Below are 13800 nucleotides of genomic sequence, written 5' to 3' on the forward strand. Positions count from 1 at the left end.
AATTATATTTCATGGGCTTTTCTGTTCTGCTGCTGAATGGACACACCTTTGTGGATGACAAAATGACACCATTACTGCTTTACTAGACTTTGTAGCAAAACTGGTTTAAAGCTCTGAATTGGAACAAACAAATAAGTATCTTAGAGAAGATCCTATGATACTTAATAATAAGCCAATATCTGGAAAGTTGTATTATCCTTTATATTCAAGATATAAATTAGATTTGTAAGCGACTGTTGTTTACCATTTGCACCAATTTTGATGACAGCTAGTTTTAAATATCGATCCTGCAGGAGTGTGGGTTTTAGTATGTCTTTGTTACATGGGTGATGGATCTAACTTAATTCCCTGAAGTGGACAAGTACAAAGATTGAATTTTAAAACTGCATTCTTTATCTGACAAAAAAATCAACTTACCGTTGACTTCTGTTCTATATTGGCATCTTGGAAGTCAGGGGTGCTGAATTTTGTGCTTGTAACTGCAAGCCATCTCCTTATTTGTGAAACAAAAGTTGGGTTCAGGTGGACTAACCTTTAGGTGTCTGAGCTGGGATGGCTGCTGGGCCACATGAGCACTGAGGAGCCCAGGTTTCAGTGCCCCCTGCATGCCTGGATCCTTCCTTCCCAGAGCTGCAGGTAGCAGTACTCTGAATAAATAAATACACACCTGCTCATCTGTTATATTCAACCCCTGGGCGACAGCCTTGATTTCAGAGGGATTGTTTGTGGGCTGGGGGAGGGTTTGCCACACAGCCATGTGGGGCAGAGTCAGGAATCCCTTGACTTAATGTCAGTTATTGGAGCCTCTTTCTCCTTGGCTTCCGCAGACCACGGAACTGGCTTCTGCTCTCGGACGTGGTGAAGAGGCTAAAAATGTCATCTCGCATCTTCCGCTGCAACTTCCCCAACCTGGAAGTCGTCACCATCACGGAGGCAGAGTTTTACAAACAGACTTCCCTCAGCCAGTTGTTCTCTTGTGCTACGGACCTTGAAGCTTTTAACCCAGAGAGCAAAGAGCTCTTGGACTTGGTAGAGTTCACAAGCGAGCTCAAGACTCTGCTCGGCTCCGAGCTTCACTGGTTGCATCCGCACGAGGACCCTCCCTTCGACATCGTCTGGTGAACCATCAGGCCATTTAATGTACAGTGCTCTATACAGCTACTTCTTTATGTATATGTGTTCAAATTAAATTGTTTCTGTAAAGAAAGGACACTATTAAATATGAAAATATCTTTCCTTTATATAAGAGATATGAATTCCAGTTGGATGGATTTTGGAAGAATTTTTTTTTAACTTCAATCGGTTTTTACAAAAATTGTTATATAATGTTTCTTTAAATGCACACAGGCTTTGGGATAAGTTTGTTATTACTTGGAACACATTTTTTTTTAAAGAACACACCCACACACATTGACTTTGTTTCATACAAAGCACTGATTACACAGAACATACTTTTTCTAGGTGATGTGATCAAAGTCGTGTGGCTTGTTTGGGAGATAGAATTCGGTAAGGCACTTGGTGATATTATTTTCATTTTTTTTTTGTTTACAGAATTACCTGCTTTGGCCAGGTAAGCACTATTGAATATAATTCAATAGTTTGTAATATAAATTAAACCATATCCATACGCATCAACTAATTGTAAGAACTTTTATATCCTAATTTAAAAGCTGTGAAATTTAGTTTTCACACATCAAACCGGATTGTTTATATATGTTTAAACATTTTATGCTCTTTATTTAAAGAAGACTTTGAACTATTTTTTCTGTACCTTGTAAAATATTGAAAAACTAACATATGTTGAAGTTGCTTGAAACTGTACATAAACTAAATTTTCTGAATTGTGTGTTTATGTTTGAGATCTGTGTTTTAACTTTGTAAGTAAATCTTCTGCCTTTGTATTTATATTTTACAAAAATTTTCTTAAAGGCAATAAAACTGTTGAGAAATGAAGAGGCTAAAGTGAATCCCATTAACTCTGTGCCCGGTTGTGACATGAGCTTCATCTCATTAGTGTTTATGAAAGGAGGGTGTGGTTTCCGAAGTGGGGCAGGCAAGCAGCTGATGAAATCTGGGGTACAATCTGTATTGGCTTTCTAAATTCCATGTTGCAAGGAAACATCAGGTGGGTGCTTTTGGTGGGACAAGGGTTTAAAAGTGGTGTTCACAATACCTTCTGCACCATCTTTTAGTTAAAGAATTGTGAATAGGTTCAGTCATTTTCCATCCCTTGACATCCTTCTAATTTCAATTGGCTGAATTCTCTTTTCAATGGAGCCTGCAGAGTGGAGGAAAATACTACCAGGGGAAATGCTTTAGTTTTAATGGGGAGCATTAAAACTATGAGCACATTTTAGGAGGATTTAAAGGGACAGTGACCAGAATGTCACTTTTGCCCAGCTGTAGAACTTGTATCTAAGAAGCTGGGCTCCCTGGGCTTGGGCAGACCCTCTCTGCCTTCTCCTTGTGGAAGGAAATTCTTGCTGTGAACTCAAACTCCTGAGTTTTAATTTGGGGCTGTTATTAACAGCAGTATGTCTTATGATAGCCAATTGCCACTAAGGTATTTAAACTGCACTGCTCCTCTGATGGGGGCCAGGACCCCACCCAAAGGGTCTTGAGCACAGCACCTGGTCAGTGGGAAAAGCATCTGGGAAGAAGTTTCTCCATTGTCTTGAAGGCTGAAGGTAAGGGAGAGCAGTGCCTCATTTCTGAAGGTGCCCTGGAGGGGAAGACTCAGAGCTGCTGCCTCTCGTGGTGTGTTGCCCATGAGTGTTTTGCCAAACATTTGTGCTGTGTGGCTTCACAGTGGGGCTGTTCCTGTGGGTAAGGTGGTTTTGTAGCTGAGCCAGGAGGTGAGAGAAGGGTCCAAAAGCTGCCTGCTGCTGGACGCTGAAGTCTCATTTCTGCACAGTACAGGGAATTTTTAGTCCTAACACATCTACCCACCTCCTTTTTCCAGACTTGGGATAAGGAGGATGACGGTCTCCCCTGCACAGCTTTTATGTGCATACTGGATTTCCTTTTCAAACAGTCTCCAGCTTTGCAAGGAACTGAAACACAGACACCTCTACTCTCCAGTGCCATCTGCTTTCACCCCCTGATTTTCCCAGAAAGAAGAGGGCCAGAAAATCTTAAGGGAGAACGCTGAAAGCAGTTGTTACGGACACCTTTATCTGATCAGCTGTGCAATGCTTGGATGGCTTGAGCTGGGTATAAATCAGCTTCGTGCCACTTCCCGGGGTGTGTGGCAGGCACCTCATTTCTCCCTGAGCCCCTCGGGCAAACAAAAGATTGACACGGCTTCCTCTTTTGGCCAGCTCATCTTGAAGGAATCCTGAGCATCTCTGCTTAGTCAGCTCTCCCTGCCTTCCCTGGGTACAGCTGGGCCTTCTCCACGCTGGCTCCTGCCCACCGCTGGAATACAGACAGCCTCATGCGAGTGTGTGTGCCTGCCCCAGGCGCCTGTGCTCTAAAAATAGGGCCATGGCAGGGAACACCTGATCCCAGCGCTGTCCCTTGGTGTAACACAGCCGATTTCTGCTGCGGGATGTGCTTCTTTAAAGGGACATCGCTGTGGCAGGAGGGGGCACGAGCCTGGCTTGGCTGCCCCTGTGCTGGGTGTTTCGGGAGAGATTGTCACAGGAGAGGCTGGATGCAGGTGTAATCTTGCAGGACAAGCCCAGGGGAGAGTTGCCTTGGGAGAGGAGAGATGGCAGCGTGCCAGCAGGGCGTGAGCGTGGTGACAGCGAGTGTGGACAGGGAGTGAAACCCTGGCCAGCGCTGGGAATGTCTGGATCCTGCAGGGCACGGAGCTGGGGCTGGGTGAGCTCCAGCCAGCGTGAGGGCTGTGTTCAGCGCTTCAGTTTCTGATCTCACACTGTTCTCCTTTAAAGCGCTTTCCTGTGCATCCTCCTTGGGCCAAACACGCTTGCTTCACACTGCTGGCTTTGCTCCAGGTTAATAAAAAAATGAGGAAATGGAAACGCAGCCTTTGGGGATGGTAAAACCCTGCTGATCCTGTTTCTTGCCTTCTGCAAGGTGAAAGCGTGGTGTTGATGCTGTTGGGGGCAAAGCCAAGGTGTTTCCTTGAATTTCCCCTGCTTGCCGCTTGGATTTGCCCAGCTGGGAGTCTGTGCTGCCCTGTGAAGGTGTTGGACAACCACTGGTGCAGTAGGGAAAAACCCTATTTCCAGCTAGAGCAGGCAGATGAGCCTCACTTCAAAGAGGTTCCTTTGTCAAGTTTTACTTGTTGCTGGCTGGGAAATCCCAGGGAATACCCAGTTCCAGGCTGGCTGCCTGGCAGGGAGGCTAAGGGGGAGCCACAGCACAGGCAGTGCTGGGAGGTTTCCCCTGAGGTAAGCAATGCTGCTGAGGACCAAAATATTGAACCTCTCCTTTGCCTTCCTACCTTACCCAAGACTTCTGCAGGGGGGTCAGCCCTGGGATTTTCCTGTTTGGGACATTTCTCCCTCCAGCCACTCTTCTCATTTCTTCTGCTTTGCTGTGGTGGCTGAGCTGGAGTCTTGTGCCAGAGACACTGGGGCAGTGAGTGGCAAGCAGGGGTCAGAGGAAGGGTTGATGTGGTGCTGAGGCACATGGCTTTGTGGTGGACTTGTCAGTGCTGGGCTAACATTTGGACTTGATGATCTTGGAGGTCTTTTCCAACCTTAATGATTCTATGATTTTAGTTAGCAAGCACAGAATGGAAATTATTTTAAAAACTGCTGCCAAGGACTAAGCTCACTTCATGAATCAGAAGAGTCTGAAGCTGACTCCTCCCTTTATTTCTATGCTAAATAATGAAAAGATGAGACCCATGATTTGAGCATTAATGTATCGGGGAGTGCTAAGTGCAGCTGCCATTCCCAGGCTCTGTGGGGCTGTTGGTAAACATTCAGCATAATCAGTTTGCACAGGGAAAAGGCACACATTATTGCTTTAACTTGCATGGATTCAAGGTAACTAGAAAAATAGCATTTTATCTGTTTCAAATTTTTTGCAGAACATATTTTCATTTCAGTACGAGGCCAGTGGTGGTAGGAGAGGGTTTGGCACCACCACACAAGGCAGAAGAGTTGAATGCCATAATTTTGAAGACACAGATCTTTTCTCAGTGTGCTCTTTCACCATTGCACTTCTCCTAGAAGGAGGAGCAGAAGGTGACAGGAATCCAAGTTTCACTTGGAGCGGTGTCAGGGGCAAAAATCTCCAAAGAGATCTGAAGAAGATGAAGCTTTAAGCATCCCACCATGATGTCTACGTGCATGAGCCTTGCTATTTCTGCGTTTCACCCGTTAATGTGGTTGCATGTGATTGCATAGTGAAGAGGCTGTTTTCCTGCAAGTGAAGTGTGATGGATCCCGAGCAGCAGCACTGCCTTCTGCCCTTGGGGTGAAGGAAGCCGTTGCTTCTTTCTGGTTTGCCAGTCCTGAAGAAAACCCTGTCCACGCCATGTGCACATTTCCCTCCAGCAGACTGACGTGACTGTAGATGGTTGCTCTCTTGAGCCAGGTAGGAACCACAAATCTGTCACTAAATAGATTTTCCTTTTGTTGTCACATTAATTTGCAACTCATTAATAGTGACAGCAGTGAGGTACTGCACGGATGCAGATTTGCATATTCATGGTTAACTTATTATTAAACAAATAAGATTTCCCTAGCTTAAGGAAAGTACCAGAGTAATGCCACGTTGTGCATTATAACAGCCTGAATGTTTTATTTTCTTTTTAATATGTTAATAGATAGGGCGCTCTTTTTTTTAAGTAAATGTGCATCCATAAAAGAACGTGTAATTTAAAATATCACAATTGTTTAAATAGTAATCTATTAACAAACCTGCCAATAATTGAGCACAAACACCTATTTAATGTACAAATCAGTTAATCAATTCTAAATGCTGGCTTTGTTGCCTGATGACCGTAACACAGGCAGTACCAACAAGGCACAACCAAGCACTCTGCTGGCGAGGTGACCCGGAGGTGGAGAGCTGATCCCACGTTTTATGCTTCGTTACAGTCAAATTGGTTGGTTTTCACAGTCGCTTTTGTTTCTTCTCCCCAGAGCAGTGGTGGGAGAGAAAGTGAAGACTGAGCTTGCTGTGGTACCCAGTGCCACCCTCTCATCCTACTGGGCATGGCTGAGGAAAATGTGGCCAGCTCGGCTCTGCAGGGACCTCCTGCTCCCCCTTTTCTCTGCCAGCAGGCAGCTGCCACCTGGAGGTACCACCTAGACACCAGCTTTGGCTCAGCCCTGGTGAGGAAGGGGGAGAGCTCTGCCTCCAGCATGGCAGGTGGGCAGAAAACCTCCCTGGCACCAGGGTTTCTTCCCCTGTGCTGAAGTAACCGTGGTGAAAAGCCCTTGGAATTCAGCAGGCGCTCCAAATCTGCAGGTGAGAGGAGTGGGAGATGTGGAGCGTGGGGCTGTCCTGCAGGCAGGTGTTTTAATTAATTTGCTGGTAAAAGTGAAGGTTCTTTGCCCTCAAAGTAGCACAACGTTTTTCTACAGAGCTTTTCAAGGCTATCCAGTATGCATAGCAACCCCTTCTTCAGATCCCTACTACCACATCCATATTTTTCATTCCTTTCTGGCTCTTTTAAAGATTTGTAGGGTAGCAGGCATAATTACATGTGAGGAAACCAGCTGGTTATTGCAGCTCCACTCAGTCCTGAAGTGAGGCTTTTTCTCTGACCTGACTTTCCAGAGTCCTTTGACGGTGTTGCCTAACCACAAAATGCGGTTCTTACCCCATCCTGCTGTTTCCTTGTGAGTCACAAGCCACCCCCTTTGAACCACTGGCCTGTGCTCCCAGCCTGCCCAGGCTCTGGAGCTCCTGTTTCTGGCTAATTGCAAAGGGTGTACGGCCCTGAAGACACACAGATAAAACCGAGGATGCTGCAATGCAACCATAAGTCACCCAAAGACTGCATCCCTGCAGGTGCAGAGCAGGGTGAGGCTGTTTTTAAAACCTGTGTACAGCAAGCTCAGAGCACCCTTCTCCAACAGGGGATAATTTCATTTTCTGATGTGGGATCTGCTTTTATCTTCATCTCCTGGCTTGGGCCTTTCCTTGGCACAATGAGGAGTGCCAGTGGGACTGCAGCCCGATTTCCACTGCTCTGTGGCTGCAGGCTTTTCCACACACTGAGGATGTAGAGGGTTAGGCAACACGTGTGGCAGACGCTCGTGATGTCAGAGACAGTGTTTAGTATTTGTAGCTGTCAAAATTTCAAGGAAAAGGCTACCTAATGAAAACCCTTTTCAAATGTGCCATGAAACTCCTGTTTAAGTAAAGCCTATGTGAAGGCAAGTCCTGACAGGCCTCCTGAAATGAAAAGGGCAGATTATTTAACAGCTGATCAACACTAATAACCCTTGGCAAATACAGTATGCAAATTCAGAGCTGGAGCCAACATGTGCCAGAGGGACTCTTGTGTGACAGCCTGGCCTGGCTGCTCTCAAGCTGCTGCTGGTAAGCACAGAGCCCAGCCCTGGGAGTGGGGAGACCTGGGCTGCCACTGCCACGTGTCATGTCAGTGGTCTGTGGGTGATTGTTGAGGAGAAGTTCCTCCACCACCACAGGAATCCAATGGGCATTTGGTGTCTGACCACGCAGTGGGGCCAGGCTTGGGCTCCCTTGCTGAGGTGCTGGAACTGATGGCATAAAGCACCGAGGGAAACAAATAGTTTGAGGCTAGGTACCTTGTCTCCCCACTTCACATCACTTAAATATCACTTTCAAGTATCTTTGTGACCTGCCAGTCTACACAAACGTAATTCTTCTTTCTGAACTGGGCCAACCCATGGGCAGTTTAGCAAGGGATGCAGTTGGGTTTCCAGAGTTCATTCTTCTGTCCCCTTGCTCCATGTCATGAGGGTGGCTTTGTATCTGCCCAGCACAACTCCCCAGCCCAGGGACCCTGTCTGTGCTAGCCCCTGGCTGCTGTGAGCATCTGGGGGTTTGAGTCACCTCCCTGCAGGGCCAGCTCAGCACATGGCAGTGCTTGGGAATGTCCCCACAGGGGCTGCATGCACTCATTTAAGCAGCAGATGACAGACCCAGAAGCCACTCAGGGTGGGTGGGTACAGGGTGGGAGCCCACCCATCCCCCTGCAAGGGAAGGAGGCAATGCTGCCTGGGTCTGGGAGCAGGGCAAGGGGTCAGGGAGAGCCAGGGAAGCGTTGCCCTTTTGGTGGCAGTGTGGCATTACCTTGGCTCAGAAAGTTGGGTAAGCCTGTGCCTCCAAAACCTGGATGCTGTGCCCATCCACCAGCTGGTGCTCCTTTCACAGCCTGTAACAGCCTAGTGACCAAACCTGCCTGGTCCCCAAGGGGTTACCTCTCCTGAAATGGCTGCCATGCCCAAAGAGATGGAGTGCCTTTGAGTACTGCTGTTTTCAAAGGCTCAGGAGTGAGCTTGATTAGGAAAATCAACAAAGAGATGCAAATACGCTGCAGCAAAAAGGTGCTTTGTAAGTCTGGGAGTCGGGGCCCTGGGTAGCGGGCAGCAGCAGCTCTGAGTGCTGGAAAGGCTGGAGAAGGGAGGGTGTGTTATTCCGGGGAAAGCAGCGGCTCAGGCCGGCTCTGTGGACACAAAACAGCGTCTCTGTCTTCAAGGTTATTTAATAGTAAACAAGAGCTGTCGGGAGGGAAGGAACCCGCAGCTGCCCAGGCACTCTCAGGCTATCCTGTGAGCACGGCAGATGTGGCACAGGCAGTGCAGGCTGGGGGAATGCAGAAAGCCCTTGCCCAGGCTTACAGCTACAGCTGCAGATCACCTCACAAACACAGCCTCACGCTCAGCCCACGTTTGACTTGCCAGGGCTTCAAACATCCCACCAAGTTTCTAACAAGGTTAAAGCCTTTCCTGCTCACTGTTTGCTTTCTCTCCACCTGCGGTAACTCTTGGTGCTCCACGGGGCCCCCAGCTTTGCTTTGGAGGCAGAACAAGGTGAGTCAGCCCCATCCTTTGCCCAGCAGCGCTGCAGGAGGAGGAGGATGAGGATGTGGAGGAGGAGGATTAGAAGAGTGGGTCTGCTCAGCAGCTGCTGCTGAATCACAGCAAGCTGGCCCCAAGGACGGTCCCTCTTCTGCTGCCAGTGGCTCCCGAGTGCACAGGAATGCAGTATCCCAGGCAGTCTGATTGTGAAGGCGAGGCAGTTCTAAAAACACACAACAGAGACTTCTGCAGGGCTTGGTCCTTTATAAAGTGAATTTATTTGACAGATTTATGTCTTTATCAGGTATTTGTCTAACTCCATGACACTGAGAGACCTGATTTCCTGGTACAAATGTTAAAATGTAAACTCCCAGAGGTGTGGATTGTCACACCCAGTGTCCAAAATATTCTCACCCCGATTTCTTGTTGAGTGTCCTGGTGTGAGAGCGGGAGACCCCAGAGGTGCTGGACAATCCATGCTATGATCACACCAGAAGAGCCCCAGTAAGAGGACAGGAGACAGGCTTCTGGCCCGTCCTTGCTGAGTGGCTGGTGGATTCAGGGGTTAAAAACAAGCCCTTTGTGAGCGCTGCTCCATCCAACAGGATGGAGAGATTAGAAACACCTAAAGCGCCTGAAGGTTTGCAGCACCACTGACTGATCAAATAAAAATATGTGAATCATAAATCAATGTAATTTAAAGCAGACTTATTTAGAAATTGAGATTGGGCACTAAGGGACTTATTCAAATCACTCTTGCCATTAGCCACCCCCTGCAACTCTAGGTACTCTCTTGGGGTAGGTGAGGTGGGGGTGCAGATGTGCTTCCTCCCATTTAAATCAGACCTGGGCAGGGAGCTGGTACAGGGTGGCTGGGGAGGAGGAAGAAGAGGTGGAGGAGGAGGGACTCAGCTGCCTGCTCACCCCGGTTGCTGCCTGGCCCTGCTGGCCAGCGGCAGATGACAGCCAGACGGCAGGAGCAGGCTGTGCCGTGTGGCTGCAGGACGACATGAGGTCTCAAGGCAGCCCAGCGTGTCAGGGACCACAGTCAGTCCCAGCAGAGACAGACGCTCTGGTGAGCGCCTTCCCTCACTCACTTGGCTTAACAGACAGCCTTGGCTGTGCTCCTGCCATTCTTTGACACCTCCCCTGCTCAGCATGCAGCAGTCCTGGCATCTGAGGAGGGACACGCTGCAGTTGTGCACAGTCTGTGTGTGTGTGTGTGTGCAAGGGGTGCTTGTTCCCAGCCCCTGCTGGGCAGGAGATCCCATTACCTGACCCAGAGCAGGAGCCAGGAGCAGGAAGGTTGGCTCTTGGCTCTCTCTTCCCATCAGGCTTGCAGTCACCCTGCAAACACATTAAGCTTTCCTAAAACGGCACCAGAGAGCTTGAACAGCAATACCACCGTGGCATTTATTAATTTTTTAGCATAGCTCTCCCCCCACCTCCACTGTGATTTGCATACCTGTTAATCCTCTCCCTGCTGCAATAATTCTGTGAAGGATAGGGAAATGATATCTGAGCAATAACTCCTTGACTCTGAAGCCCTGTGTGCCATCCTGATCAGAGCAGAGACTCCCAGTGAGTGGAAGCAGGAGGTTTAACCTCCTAAGAGACCTGTCTCACCTACAAGACCCGAGGAAAGCCATCCATCCTGATTATGTGGAACCCAGCTCTGCCATTCCCAGATGGCTCTGCTCCCATCTTCCTCCACGAAAGTCCCTGCCCTTGGCAATATTTTGCCTTCACAAAATTACTGCTCCCCCTGCAGCAGAGTTGCTTCCTGTGGGGCAGGGGAGGAAAGCTGTGCACTCTGGAGGTTCCATCACTTCTTCCAGCCCTGTGTGGGGAGCTGGGAACACCCCCAGTTTCCTGCACATGCTGGGATTGAGCATCCCATGGCAGGACTGTGCTGCAAGCTCTGACCCCAGCACTTTGGATGGCTTCTGCTGAGGTCTGTGACAGTTTTAACCAGCAAGAAGCTAAAGACCCCAGCAGCTTCATTCATCAATTTTCTTACTGCTGTCTTCATCCTCTCCCCTCCAGCTTTTTATTTCATTTGGATCTGTGGATGCCTAACACCTTTTCCAGTAAAAAGCCTAAAGATGAGTCAGTCGGGTCCAGGTCCAGGTCCAGGTCCAGGTCCAGGTCCAGGTCCAGGTCCAGGTAACAAATTTCTACAGAAATCCCTGGAAAAGTTGAGCCATTTTTTCTTGTCATCCCACTTCCTCTGTGACCAGGAAGGGACAGGGTAAGTAGGCAGGGGAGGAAGGACAGCAGGGTGATGAGTAGGTGGTGGAGAGCTCTAGGGAGCTCACTGCCCTTATTTGGAGCCAGCAGTGTGGGTGGACAACAGAGGGAAGCACAGGAGAAGAGCAGGAAACTAAGTTTGAGGAGGACACTTCTATCACATGATGATAAGTCCCCAAACAGCAAGCATCTCTCAGTGAGGGAGTGACTAAAAACCCAGTTTGCTGCAGCTTTGTTAAAACTGTGCTGTGCTCTGGCTCTGCTGGAAAAATAAATAATTCTTAAGGTCTGAAAGAAGGATCTTTGAGGGCTCTGGCCTGATCCTTGTGTGCTGTATGTGCCCCTGTGTATACAGCTGTATGGACTCAGTGTGCAGCAGTGAAGGAGGTGAGAGGAGAGGGGATGCTCACCATCTCCATGTCCTGTGACCATGAGAAGCTGCCCCTGATGCTTTTTGCCAAGCACAGGCAGGGAGGATCGGAGGCCTCAGGACAGCAAACCCAGCGTGTGAGCCCCGGTGAAGAAAGGCTGCACCACTGTCCTGTAGGGCCAGCAGGGAGTCCCTTGGCTCTCCAGAGGCTCACGCCACAGGCAGGGGGGCTGGGAGGCTGGGCAGGGCACACCTGGAGCAGCAGATGAGCACAAGCAGGGCTGGGTGTCCATGCTCACAGCCTGGATGCCACTGCAGCAGTGGCCCATCAGGCACCCCAGCCCTGTTGGCAGTGCTTGCCCCATCAGGCACTGACAGCGAGGTCTGGGAGGTTCCTCTTTCTGGGCTATATTAAGGCACACACAACGGCTCCAGAGTGGGGTGAGAGGACAGCAAGGAGTTGTGAAAGAGCAGCACGCTAGAGCCTTTTGGCAGTGTTTCAGAAAATGGGGTGGTCCAGTTAGGGAGTTCAGGAAATTGTCTGAGTTAGATTAAACATTTTCTAAAACCTTCTGGGTTGCTTGAGAGCTGACTTGAAAGTTGGCAAAGCTAAATAAAACAAAAGTTAACACACTCCCCTCAAATTATTCTGTTACAGGTCTAGTATAAAAATCAGACTATTTTCCATTAGTTTCAACATCTCCTTCCATCTGAAGGCAATAGTATCTGCACAGTAAAATGCTGGGATGCTTGCACAGCCATGCAGGGGGCCACATGTGACACATAAGAGCTTTAGAACACATTCCAATAGCCATAAACCACAAGACTTTTAGGCAGAAAACTGGATTTCTCTCTAGTTGAAGCCTGGGTGTAAAAGAGTCTCCGTGGGTCTGAGGCTTCCTTCAGCATCAAACCCCTGGAGTGCCCAGCAGCAGAGATCTTGCTCTGGACATGCTGCTCGTTCTCCAGTAGCTGTACTTTGCCCCTCAGGAGACAAGACTGCCACAGTTTGAGCAGGAGAAGCATCACCCCGCACATCAGCTCTGCACAACAGCAACAGTGGAAGCAACAGTGGGGTTTCTCTCTGGAGAGGAGGGGAAATGCATGATGCCTGAGCAAAACAAGAGCTCCTCTGCCCTCATGCCCTCTGAGAAGACTGACTTCAAGCTGGGTGTCTCCCCTTCCCTTCTGAGAGCAAGCAGAGCTCAACCTGCCTGAAGCAAGTGATTTCCACTGCTCATGAAGGCTGTGTGCAGCCAGGAGATGCAGAGCACAGCCACACCCTCCAAAATCCCCACCAGCTTGGGAAACTACTTGCTTCTTGTCTCTTGGGAAAAGTTTCTACTTGTAGAATCGGAAGTGGTATCAGGCACAGAGCAGATGTTGGCGGCTTCCTCGCTCCATGGAAATAAGGAAGTAGGAAGCCCATTTAGACAAACAGTTCCACATAAATCTTAGCCTGATGTTTCTTGCCTGTAAGATCTCTGCAAAGGGTAAATTGAAGTCTGCTTCATTGACGAAGCCCAGTGCTATTAGTTATACCTGTCTTTACTGCAGAGCTGCTTTGGGTGAGAAAAGAAAAGCAGTATGGCCCCAGGAGAGAGAAAGAAATCAGAACATAAATGCAGGTATCAAAGCAGAAAAATGCAGAGTGGTATTAGCCCAGGGTATGTTGGAGAAGAAAACAAACTCTTATCACAGCGAGAGCAGAGGAAGCCATCCCACTGAAGGGAGGAGACAAGGAGGACAGCCGACATCCTGTGGAGAGGGAATCTAAGGTCTGGGGGAGGGAGAGCACAACCCCAAAGGCATGGCATTGGGGAGGGAATGCTCTTAAAGACACAGCTTCCCTGCACGCCTCTGTGGACAGGGTGAGGCAGCTCCCAGGGCAGGGCTGTGAGTGCCCCTGTTTCCAAACCATGGGGTCTACAGGCTCCTTGCCATCCACAAAGTGCCAGGAGAAAGTGGGAGCCTAAACACCCACCTGGAACCTGGTCAGATGAAAATTAATTATTAAAATAAGTGAAGATTTATTGCCTTTAAAAATTTATTAACAGGACAAGGAGAACAACTTTCTGCGGGAGCAATGTTGGGAGGCAGCAGCAAGAAACGGAGTTTTGCCTTTAAAGGTGGCCATCTCCAGGCTGGAGCTGGTGGCTGGTCTCTGACCAGGGGGTCAGAAAGGGGTCAAAAGCACCCCTGCTCCCACCCAGTGCCCAGCCCTTTTTGGCAGATGTTGAA

The 13800-nt window shown here is 48.8% G+C and overlaps 1 protein-coding gene across 8 annotated transcripts in view; it reads left to right on the forward strand.

The window, feature by feature from the left end:
- The window catches only part of BCOR (BCL6 corepressor), an 81800-nt gene extending 79867 nt beyond the window's left edge, over positions 1-1933 (forward strand). For all 8 annotated transcript variants that reach the window (XM_088051574.1, XM_014251161.2, XM_014251155.2 and 5 more), the window contains one exon: positions 828-1933. In XM_088051574.1, coding sequence (XP_087907700.1) covers positions 828-1122 — 295 coding nt within the window. In that variant the 3' untranslated portion in view covers positions 1123-1933. The remainder of the gene's footprint in view (positions 1-827) is intronic.
- Positions 1934-13800: the final 11867 nt, after the last annotated feature.

This window comes from Pseudopodoces humilis, chromosome 2 (genome assembly GCF_049639895.1).
Source record: "Pseudopodoces humilis isolate 2021_Gansu_Grassland_sample_001 chromosome 2, ASM4963989v1, whole genome shotgun sequence".
NCBI lineage: Eukaryota > Metazoa > Chordata > Aves > Passeriformes > Paridae > Pseudopodoces > Pseudopodoces humilis.